The sequence below is a fragment of the Thalassophryne amazonica genome, chromosome 7 (assembly GCF_902500255.1).
Source record: "Thalassophryne amazonica chromosome 7, fThaAma1.1, whole genome shotgun sequence".
Lineage (NCBI taxonomy): Eukaryota > Metazoa > Chordata > Actinopteri > Batrachoidiformes > Batrachoididae > Thalassophryne > Thalassophryne amazonica.
In genome coordinates, this window is record NC_047109.1 from 3,949,443 (window position 1) to 3,962,140 (window position 12,698).

Below are 12,698 nucleotides of genomic sequence, written 5' to 3' on the forward strand. Positions count from 1 at the left end.
CAGTCGCCATCCACATCGATTGTGCCATGTCTCTTTATGTCTCGCCTGCTTTCGGGGTCAGGTTTTTTACTAAGAACTCTTTAGCCCGTCCAGAGTCCTTGAAGCGACCATCTTTCCTGTTCGGGGTGGTAATCCTCAGCGTGGCCAGGAACATAAGGCCATAACACACGTGCTTGCAGTTTCACAGCAGTGTCCTTAATTCCATAAAAGCTGCCCGCTGCCTGCTCACTGCCTGCGTGTAATCCAAAAGAATCAAAATCTTGTCCCCTGCCGCTGTTGTAATTGGGCAGTGCTCTGTTGCCTTACAAAGAATAGCTTCTTTTTCCCAGAAATAATGGCATCGAGCAATTATCGCCCGAGGAGGTGCGTTCTCATCCATGGGCTTACTGCGGAGACTACAGTGCACGAGCGGCGGATTATCGAGGGCCAGTGCCTCTTTCCCAGTCTTTTGTTGCCCCGTCCCAGCTTTTTTGAAACATGTTGCAGGCATCCATTTCAAAATGAGCAAATATTTGCACAAAAACAATGAAGTTTATCAGTTTGAATGTTAAATATCTTGTCTTTGTGGTGTATTCAGTTGAATATAGATTTAAGAGGATTTGCAAATCATTGTATTCTGTCTTTATTTACATTTTACACAATGTCCCAACTTCATTGGAATTGGGGTTGTATAAAAAAAATCGTGCATCACTGACCCGAAACCACTCGGTGGAAACGGGGCTGTCAGTAGCCTGCAAAAATCCACAGATTAATGGGAGTATTAAGATAATGGTTCCTTATAAAGGGGAGAAGGCTGCGGTCTAAGAGAAAGTAGCCAAATCTGGAATACGACTGATGAGGTGAGGAAAAAGAAAAAGAAAAAGAAAAAAAAAGAGAACTGTTTTGATGTCAGGTGTTTAAATCTCCAAGGGTCCACAAAAATCCACAAATTAATGGGACTATTAAGATAATGGTTCCGGCGCTGATGTCAGGTCCTCCTTTTTCTCCAATGTCCAGACTCGCTGGAAGTTCCTGGTTTTTAGTGGCACGCAGTTCAAAATCCAAATATTTATCTCTTCAGTAACTGCGCATCAAGAAAGGATACATTCAAACTGTTGTTTAATTTTAGTCTGAAATGCTCAAAAAACACAACATATTGTGTCACCTACACTTAACATTAACATTAAAAATTACATAATTAACAGGAAATAAAAGGATTGAGTTCTTCTGAAAAAGTGTTGAGATCTAAGATTCTAAAACATTCTGGACTCACACACCATTTGATAAAAATGGAGTGACTCCACCCCTTCAGTAGAACAAAACAAACTTTTGAGTCAAATCATCTTATGCAAAATTTACATTTCCTTAAAGTAATGAATTTACAGGTTGCAAACTTTAACCCCCACCCCCCCAACACACGCACACACACACAAAGGGGGGGGGTTGGAGTGTCATATGGAATGAAACAGATGGTGGTGATTATTTAATCATTGCTGTAAAACGGATTAAATACAATGTTAATTTATACGAGCAAAGCGTTGTGCAGCTCGTTCAGGGCATTCTAAACAAGAAGTGGCAAATTTCAAATCCACAGTAAAACAGGAAATGTTCAAATGTCAAACACTTCCTGGATTGACAGACGAGATCCCATGGAATCGCACAGGAACTCAGTGGCAAGCTCACACTCAAACAGGAAGTGCCGAATTTTCAGTCACAGTGAAATCGGAAATATCAAATGTTGAACACTTCCTGGCATCGGTGGAGCTAGAGTGGAGGCCGGGGTTTCACTGGACTCAAAGAAATTCTGGCAAACCGTTCGACGCCTCCGGAGGTGGAAGCAGCTCTCCACCAACACTATTTCCAGTGCGGTGGGGAGCTGTTGACCCTGACTGGGGATGTTGTCGGACAGTGAAAGGAATACTTTGAGGATCTCCTCAATCCCACCGTCACGTCTTCCGAAGAGGAAGCAGAGGCGGACTCATCCATCACCCAGGCCGAAGTCACCGAGGTGGTCAGAAAGCTTCTCGGTGGCAAGGCTCCTGGGGTGAATGAAATCCGTCCAGAGTACCTTAAGTCTCTAGATGTTGTGGGACTGTCTTGGTTGACACGTCTCTGCAACATCGCATGACGGTCGGGGACAGTGCCTCTGGATTGGCAGACCAGGGTGGTGGTCCCTCTGTTTAAGAAGGGGAACCGGAGTGTGTGTTCCAACTATCAATCAATCAATCAATCAATTTTTTTTATATAGCGCCAAATCACAACACTCCTCAGCCTCCCCAGTAGGGTCTATTCCAGAGTACTGGAGAGGAGAATTCAACCTACAGTCGAACCACGGATTCAGGAGGAGCAGTGTGGTTTTCGTCCTTGTCGCGGCACAATGGACCAGCTCTACACCCTCCATCAGGTGCTCGAGGGTTTATGGGAGTTCGCCCAACCAGTCCACTTATGCTTTGTGGATCTGGAGAAGGCGTTCGACCGTGTCCCTCGAGGCGCCCTGTGGGGGGTTCTCCGGGAGTACGGGGTCCTTTGCTAAGGGCTATCCAGTTCCTGTACTACCACAGCAGGAGGTTGGTTTGCATTGCCGGTAGTAAGTCAAGCCTGTTTCCAGTGCACGTTGGCCTCCACCAGGGCTGCCCTTTGTCACCGCTTCTGTTCATTACCTTTATGGACAGAATTTCTAGGCGCAGCCAGGGTATAGAGGGGGTCCGGGGACGATGTGGTGCTGTTGGCTTCATCAAATCAGGACCTTCAACGTGCACTGGAGTGGTTTGCAGCCGAGTGTGAAGCGTCTGGGAGATAAATCAGCACCTCCAAATCCGAGGCCATGGTTCTTTGCCTCAAGTGGAGGAGTTTAAGTATCTCGGGGTCTTGTTTACGAGCGAGGGACGGATGGAGCATGAGATCGACAGACGGAACGGTGCAGCATCTGCAGCGATGCGGTCGCTCTATCGGACCGTCATGGTGAAGAGAGAGCTGAGTAGGGGGGCAAAGCTCTCAATTTACCGATCGATCTACGTTCCAATCCTCACCTATGGTCATGAGATTTGGCTCATGACCGAAAGAACGAGATCGCAAGTACAAGCGGCCGAGATGAGTTTCCTCCGCAGGGTGGCTGGGCGCTCCCTTAGAGACAGGGTGAGGAGCTCAGTCACTCGAGAGGAGCTCGGAGTCGAGCCGCTGATCCTCCACGTTGAAAGGAGCCAGCTGAGGTGGCTCGGACATCTTTTTCGGATGCCCTCTGGACGCCTCGCTGGAGAGGTGTTCCGGGCATGTCCCATCAGGAGGAGGCCCCGGAGAAGACCCAGGACACGCTGGAGGGACGACGTCTCACAGCTGGCTTGGGAACGCCTCGGGGTTCCCCCAGAGGACCTGGGGGAGGTGTGTGTGGATCTGGAGGTCTGGGTGGCCTTGCTTGAGCTGCTGCCCCCGCGACCCGACTCCGGATGAAGCGGAAGAAAATGGATGGATGGATGGACAGCAGCTGGTTCATGTTGGCTTATTAGTGCAGCAGATAAACAATCCTTCAAATGGATACAAGCATCAAATTCAGCACAAATACAGCTGGAGCAAAATTAATGGAGCAACTTTAACTTTTGACCCCTGTACAAACTGAAACATTCAGTTAAAGATTGTCCAAACTATACCTTTTTGGAATCTTTATGATTAGGCAAATAATGTGGTGTAGTTTTCTATATGATTGGAGCATCTTTTAATTTTGACCCCTGTGTAATTCTTCAATTGACCCCTACCTGGCTGCCTATAGAAAATTCAAGTGGCCAATCAGTTTTTTTTTTAAAGAGTTCATGTCTACGGATTATTTGTGCTGAATTTGATGTTTGTATCACCATTTGCAGGATTACACTCTAAATATGCTGCTCCACAGTGTTTCTCAATTGCCCTCAAAAGTATTGGAACACTTGGTATTTCACACATTTTAATTTGTTTATTCCATTTCAAAACTGAAAGCAAATATAAGTTGATATAAATGAATTAAAAATCTAAAATCCAGCTTCCTGATGAAGTGGTGTAGAGGAGGATTTTCTTCAAAAGAAGACCTGAAAGTTCAGCTACAATTTGACAGAAAGTACATTTGAGATGAAAGACTAGATTTGATGTTTTGGTGAAAGAAACTTTTTTATTTCTTCATAATTGATGTAAATAAAGTCCAAGATATAATGTTCATGTTTCCATCCCCTGACTTGTCTGAAGAAAACTGGCAATAAAACTGATTATTATTTAGAGGTTTTATCAAGTTTTAGATATTTGCTTTCAGTTTGAATTTGAGGAAGATAATTTTAGAATTTTTAATTCTTTATTTTTTTGTATTTCTAGTATTTAAAATGGCGTAAACAAATTAAAATGTGTGAAATTCCAAGTGTTTCAATCCTTTTGGAGGGCACAGTATCCTAACCTTATGATGAGTGTAAAATGAGTGTGGGATTATTACTGTTTTGTTTAAGAAGGTTTAATTTTCACTGTTGCTGCACTTTGTGTCAAATCATAGTCATATCATATAACATATTGATATGAAAATTCAGTAAGGTATATCTTCTATTATACATTCCAAATCTAAAGTGGAACTCTACTAGTGTTTACTAAGGTACACAGAAATATCTAAAAAAAAAAAAAAAAAAAAGAGAGAGAGAGAGAATTTCCACTTAGGTTCCTGGTCTTGAGAACCAGGGATGGTAGGTTGAAAAGCTTTTTTATCCCATGGCAACTCTCCCTACCCACCTAAGCAGCTCAAGAATATGGACAACATGTATATAAGAGCCATTTACATGACAATACTGAGATATAATAATGTGTCCATATTGTACAGCCCTACTGTCAACTAGCTGAAATCTGTGAATATTAATTTACATCTACATTAAAAAATGCTTAAAGTGGCAGGGGGTTAAGAGGGCTGTAATTGGGGGGGTCAGCAGAAAAGCAAAAAAAGAAAAATGCTTAAAAAGGAGGGGGGTATGGGGGGGAGGCAGAGCTCTTCCAGAAGCTGAAAGGTTTAAGTCATGCTCATAAGAACCATTTTACTGAAAAAAGTCTGAAGGACCTAAAGGACATGGTTAGATGACGAGGAGCTTTTCCAGGCATGTGAGAGGCAAATAAAGAAAAATGCTTAAAAAGGTGGGGAGCTCCCCCACCCTCCAGAAGCTGAAAGGTTTTTGCCATGCTAATGCTCCCCTGAAGCATTTACTCAAAATAAAGTCTGAAGAACCTAAATGACATGGTGAGACGCTGATGAACTTTGCTCATTCATGTCCGCGACATGTGCATATTAGAAACATTACTTAAAGCTCTTTTTTAAGTTTAAAAAAGCGTGAAGTGGTTCTGACCGTTTGCAAAGTCAATGTTGTCCTGGATCTCTCTCCAGGTCAGGTATTCTTCATAGATGTCCTTCTCCATTGAGCCAGCACTCTGAAACACAGAACACTAGCATAGTGTACACTCGGAGTACTACAATTAGTAGTAATCAGAGTACTAAAAGCAAAACAACTTCCTACTTTTAAACTCTGAGAAGACTGAAATGATGGTTCTTGGTCCAGTGAGACATTGGCATCAATTTGACCAGTTAATGATTAGCCTAGGCTCATGTGTCATACATCACACTGACAAAGTGAGGAACCTTGGGGTAATTTTTGATCCTACATTGTCCTTTGACCTCCACATTAGACATATTACGAGGACTGTTTTCTTCCACCTATGAAATATAGAGAAGATTCATCCCATCCTGTCTATGGCTGATGCTGAGACCCTGATTCATGCGTTTGTCTCTTCTAGATTGGACTACTGCAATGTTCTATTTTCTGGTTTACCACAGTCCAGCATTAGGGCTCTCCAATTGGGTCAAAATGCTGCTGCCAGACTTTTGACACAAAGCAGAAAGTTTGACCACATTACACCCATTTTGGCATCTCTTCACTGGTTTCCTGTCCCAATGAGATCAGATTTTACGGTTCTGCTACTAACCTATAAAACTGTTCACGAACTAACACCTCCCAACCTAGCTGACCTAAATAAACCTTACGTACCGGCCCCGGCTCAGCATTCTCAGCGTGCAGGACTACTTAGTGTCCCTAGGGTGAATAAGAAGTCTGCGGGTCACAGAGCTTTCTCTTATCATGCCCCTGTTCTGTGGAATGATCTCCCTGCATCAATAAGTCAGATTCTGTGGAGATTTTCAAGTCCAGACTTAAGACGCACTTATTTTCCCTTTCGTATGGCTAGCATACTGGTATAGAATGTTACTACGCTTTTTACTCTTAAATTAATTTCATTAGTAAACGGAGCAGCTTAGGGCTAGTGGACAGCGACCACGTTGGTATCTCTTCTGTTTTCCTGTTGCTTAATGCTGATAAATTATACCTTAAGTATATTTTTTCTGGCTGACTGATTGTTTTTTTTTTTTTTTCTCTGTCCAAGATGCTGCTGGATTAGATTATTCCTGTGACCGTTCTGCTGTAGGAACAGATCCAAACATTCAGAGTGGTTTGATCGCCGCCCCCCCTTCCAACGGTGGACTGGATGCCTGCCTGGACTTTCATCAATTGCTGTTGTTTTGTGTTCTGTATTGTAAACGTTTTTCGGCAGCATGGCCAAAGCAGAGGGTCACCCCTCTGAGTCTAGTCTGCTTGAGGTTTCTTCCTCAAATCATCAGAGTGAGTTTTTTCTTACCACTGTGGCCTGTGTTCTTGCTCTGAGAGTTAGTAAAGTTAGACCTTATTTGAGTGAAGCGCCTTGAGGCAGCTTTGTTGTGATGTGGCACTATATAAACTAAAACTGAAATTACAATGAAGCACAAAATCCATATGCTGCCTCCCCACCCAGATCGCTCTGGATCAGTCCCTTAAATTATCTTCACCTCACTGTAATAATTTTAGTTATTGATGATCTGCCATTTGTCTTGGTAACACAATTCTCTATATTGTGTACAATTACCAACTACCAAGGTCGGGCTACACCACTACCATCATCACCTTATTGTGTGATCAGCCGTACTTCTGCATCAGCTTGTGTTCTAACCAGCGCTGAGGTCAGAAAGCAAACCTGAACACAGGCAGAGTCCATTCAGTTTTTTGTGACATATTCCAGAAACTTTCAACATAACTGTTGATGAAAGGATTTTAGAGATAACACACGCAAAAATAACCACATTTAGATTACAAAGTAACATGTGGGAAATAAAGTGGCGTTACCGGGTGCTGTGAAGCAAAGGCTTTCACAATATTAACACGACCAGAAGACCCGCTGAATGCACAAAAAAAGAAAGTACCAGAAGTTGATGACCGAGTAAGCCCCTTTCACACTGGCGCAAACGTAGAGCTGTGTACTGTGGTGTACCATCTACGCCGAGTTGAGCAGCTCTAGTTGAGCACAGCTCTGTGCAACACAGTGCTCCTGAACACATCCAAAAACTGACTGCGTGAAACCAGAGGAATCAGCTGGAGAACAGGATCACGCAGCCACAGCGCCTCTGTGTGCTCAGAACAGCTGATCTAACTGATGGACGTGTGTGTGTTCAGAACAGGGAATCAAACCTCAACTCATAAATCCAGAAACAGAACAGAAACAGGTTGGTCGGTCACTCTCTCGCTCACTCTCTCAGGTCTGATGAAACCTGAAGAGCTGTGACTCTTTAAAAGCACCGTAGCTGCATGTCGGTGCACTCATCAGACGACCTGATCGATCAGGTCTGATCAAATCTGCGGATCGGAGCAACCGGAGCTTTAAAAGTTTAAAGAGTCACAGTGCTTCATTCACGGCAGCCTTTACCACAGCCAGACTCAGCAGCATCTGTACACAATGAAAATGGTCCACCAAGACAATAAATAAATAAATAAAATAATGTTAAATGACTCTGTGACGTGCACCACACCGTGCAGGAGAGAACAGAGCACACTTCCACAGAGGCAGAAAATAACAGCTGTGGCTACATACTGTCAGGAAAGATGACTTTAAGCTTGCTTTCAGCTTGTTTTCATCTTGGAATATAGTACGTGCCATGGGATTAATATACATGCTGTTGGATTAAACTGAACAGTGTTTGGTACTTTCCCAGAGTAAGTGAGGTCATACCGGACTTTTCCATTGCAGATGGGGAGGCCCATGGAATGAACTCAGTGGTGAAGACGATGGAATATGTCTAAAGATGATTCTAAAATGACAAGTATGATCAAATGAAGTATTAATGTGTTAAAAGTAATGTCTAAGAATGATTCTAACATAACAAGTATGATTAAATTAAGTATTAATGTGTTAAAAATTAAGAGTTGATTAGAAAAAGTATGTTACAAATAAGTGAAATGAATGATTATATGAGTTGTTTTTCATAAAGAGTGCAGAGTCAGAAGAAAAGAGGAAGTGAAGAAGTTGTTTTTCATAAGAGTGCAGTCAGAGAGAAAGGGGAAGTGAAGTGATGTTGCAACGAAGCAAGAAAAGCTGATGATAACTGATCAAATGATTAAGATGTGGTAAAATATGAAATGAATAATAAGGAATGAAAATGTTTGTATATGATCATATGAATTGTTTTTATGTGAAAGAGAGTTGTAATGAAATGATTGAATATGATTGATGTGATTCTAAAGACATGATTTAGAAAAACGAATTCTCAGAAAAGCTGAAGTGTTAACAGAAAAGAGGAACTTGAGAAATAAGTTACTGGCAAAGGGCCGCAGATGGCTTCCAGTAAGGGAAAGAGAAGGGAGGAGGTTTTGAGTCACCAGCGTCCCATGGTAACCAAGATCATCTGAGGACAACAAAGAATCAAGCACATATATAAACTGTGAAACACCAGGAAACGGGGTTATTCTTCCAGGGAGAGGTGCTGTTGTCACTTCTCCCCTGCTACGAGGAGATCTTGACCATCTTGTGAGCAGCAATTGGAATCGTGGAGTGAGAGGATTGGAGCCATAAGAGATTATTTGAGAGAGTTTTCAACTCCCACTCAGGCCGTCCAGTCACGGAGTAGCAGAGCATTGGAGAATAATCACTGGCCTTAAGTCTGAGTGTGGAAGGTTCAACGTTTTCTCTCTCAAGGAACATCACATCATACCAGAATGGATTAGATCAACTTTTGGTTGATTGAAGAAGGAATAAACTCTTATGTGGATTAATTTCCTGAAGGATTACAACATCACACAAGGATCGTGGTCAGCTAACGACTAATAGCTGATGAAGAGGAAATCAAGTTCATCGAGCTGGGGACTTTAACCTCAAAAACCTCCTTCCCTCACTCCTAGAAAAACTGTTAAGAAGTCAATCCAGTCCAGTCAAAGTAAGAACAGACAGTATTATTGAATCAAAAACAAAAATCTCTGCCAATCATTATTCTAATTATACTTGAATTACTGTTGTGAAATTATCATCATATAACCTATTTTTGATTATGTTGTCGGCACTTGCAAAACCTGCAATAAATTTCCAAGCATGCAGTTAAAGTGTTAAGGCTCGGACATTGGATTTATTGATGCTTCTTAAGGTGTAAAAGTTAAAGTTTATTGGGTGTATAACATCAAAAAGTGCTCTAAAAGGTTAGTCTGGTTTTTAATGAAAATAACGCATCCTGGGGACTCGCTGTACGAGTCACTAAATTCAAAATCTAGCAACATTCCAAGAGCCCTGATCCATAAGAGGAGAGCTGCCGTTAACGGGCGTGGCCGGTTCGTATCCTGGTTCCAGAGAAGGCTATTCGACCGGGGTGCGAGATCAGCGTCAGCGGGGTGGATGTCCGGATGGAGGCAGTGAGCGGCTAGACGAATCTCCTCGCCACCAGCTTGAACAGCCTTTGTGCAGCCCTGCCGGGTAATACCCGTGGAGACACGAAGGTCGGACCCCAGAGACGGAGAGCTGGTTTTAGTACACAAACACACTCATCGGAGGGTGAGCGTGTGCCGTGTGTCTAAAAAAAATAACGGGATCTGACACGTGGCGCCCGAACAGGGACCTGACGAAGTGTAGTCAGGTCCGAGGAAGAATCCTGGCCAAAGGAGAGTCTTTGCCATTGGATAGGTGGAAAGCCCCTGAGTGGATCACCAAAGGAGACAGTGTTGTGGAGAGTGTCGGCTGATGGCCTGTATAGGTCCAGTAACGGCTTGAAACATATCTGTTTTCCAGAGGTGTGAAAATTTGGAGGCGACCACCAGAAGGACAAAGTAAAGACAACAGGAGTAAGTATCCCAGGGAGCTGGGATCAAGGACGAGAAGCAGACGTGTCACTGCTGGATCGTCTGGACTGGGACGAGAAGCAGACGGGGATAGCCTGCTGGATCGTCACGAAACGACGAGGAAGGGAAGCAGGCGAGGGAGCCTGCTGGATCGGATCGTCAAGAGAGCAGGTATGAGAGTATACCATGCAAAATGGTGATCTACAAGAGAGAATAGGACCATCAACCCGTGAGGTTCCTGAGGGGAGAAGCGGGAAAAGGAGCAGCTGATTTGGAATTAACCTCTGGAATTAGCGCTGAATAGCCAAGTAGTCTGTCACTCATCCCTGACTCAAGGCGCCAAGAGAGGCTTTGAGAGGCAGACGACTCGAGATGACAAGGACCATAGCTGAAGTCAAAGAGACGACAGTGGTGGAATCGACAATCTCAGCAACCGAGAGAATAATCATTACAAAACAGTAAGGTTAGTATTAAAAACAAGCAGTGAAAACATGGCTGAAGAAGAGTCAGGACCCGTAGCAACCCGAATCCGAACATGACAAGGGAAAAGAAGTGGATATTCGGCCACACAGAGTGGTATTGTATGGATGAGGATATGATTCTTGGGCAGAAACGGTTCAAAAATATGTCAGAGATCAAAGTGTAGAAACTGATGAAGAAAGTTTCAAAGAAGCTATGGCAGGAACTATACACACATTAGGGATATATTATCCAGGTAAGCATAAGGAGGGGCAGATCCTGGCCGTTTTGGAGAGCCCACCAGTCCCAAAGGACAAGACGGGGACCAGAGAGTGGCTTGAGTGGTGGTGCAAACTTCTCGGAGAAGAGTGGAAAAGAGGACAAATCACCACCTTAATAAGTCCTGAGAAAAGTTATGACTCCGTAGTAAAAATGACAGCTGGGTTGTTGGGAGTAGAGACGGTCCTGGTAGATGTTAAAGCAAAATCAGCGTCCGTGTATGCTGAGTTTAAGTCCATGGCAGAACGGCTAAAGGGGTTAGGAAGAATGCTTAAGGAACAATATCCTATAATGGAAGATATGAGTGGAAGTCAGATCCTCGACAATGAAGATGAGGGCAAGATAGATTTCCAGGCCGAACCCGAACAAAGTGATGAGGAAAACAAGCTAGAGGGAAGTGGAGATGAATTGATATCCCCGGGAGGTCTTAATTCTGGGGGAAATGGTCAAGAATATAAAAGCCCGGACCAGCTCCACACGAGCTTTGACCCGGTGTGGCAAAATTTGCCCCTAGGAAGTGTGAGAGGAACAACCTCAACAGTTAAAAAACAGACAGAACGCCTAGTTGAGCAGGAAAAAAGACGAAGAAGCCTTCAGGGAGTATCTGGACAGATATTCCATCAGTCGCCGGAATGTGGGCCCAGAAGCTTGGGACAGCTTAAAGCTGAAGAATGTGTTGCTGGACCGAGTTACCATATTAAAGAGGAAGGGCGTTCGCAGGAAATCTTTAGAAAATCTAAAGCAAAAACCCACCATGTATACATTGAATCTGACTACATGGAGGACTTGAACCCTATGCCGGAAGGAACCAAAAAAATGGTGACCCAAGATGGAAGACGGGTGTTATGTGTCGGACGCGGGCGGAGGACCGACCAGCGTTTGAAGTAGAACCCAGTATAAAATAAGCAGAGCACGGTACAAAGGATAACAGAATTTAATAACATAACAGTGAGTGCTACAATATAACAAATGAGTACGCGGTCTGGCGTGGTGGAATAGCGGTGCGCTCCCAGCAGCACAAACGGTCCGGAGCCAGAACAGTTCGGACCCAAGGACCCCGCCGACACCCCCCAGATGGCCGCGACCAACCAAGTCTGTGAAAGAAGAAACCATCATGTGAGTCCACACTCCACACACAGAGAGACCACTCAAAGGTGTACACAAACAGCAAACACTTCCTGGCTTAATCACTAATCATCTTCCCACCCTGCAGGCATGAAACACCCAGTTCAATTCTCCACTGCAGTGGAAGCTGATTAAACGACTAACATAACAGCTCAATATAATAAGGTGTGAGGGACACCACATTTACTGACTGTACTCATGTTAGTCATAAAAGCTAAAGTACCTCAGGAAGTGTGCTGACGAGCGTGAGACCTCACCCCCTCCTCTTTCACAGACCATGGCGTCAAACCTGGTACGGTCTCTGCATCCATGATGATGAGATGGCTCTCTAGACGACGATCTCACCCGTCTGGTCACAAGGTCGAGTCTCTGGCACACAATACACACTGTGTACTCCAGACTTAAATGCAACCATTCCCCAATCCATAAAGATGCACCACAGCTGTGAGTCCTGACGAGCTGCACATGACAAGCTTCAGGTGATCAGGGTGAGGTCCTGATAACTCAGCCACACAGCCACTCAGTCCTGAACGCAAGCCACCTGGAAGGAAAAACAAAAGACAGAACAGAGGACAGAAACAAAAGGCAGCCAGGCATGCCAGCCATACAACAACGGGCATATCATTATTTTGGCAGTCCTTGGGATATAGATGGAGATAGTCTCATTGTCTTCACAAATCACAGACTGAA

General features: G+C 44.0%; 1 protein-coding gene across 1 annotated transcript in view; it reads right to left on the minus strand.

Annotated features, from left to right (window-relative positions):
- The window catches only part of iqgap3 (IQ motif containing GTPase activating protein 3), a 164,401-nt gene that overhangs the window by 128,604 nt on the left and 23,099 nt on the right, over positions 1-12,698 (minus strand). The window contains 1 exon segment of the mRNA XM_034173734.1: positions 5,316-5,397. Within this exon segment, the coding sequence (XP_034029625.1) occupies positions 5,316-5,397 (82 nt within the window).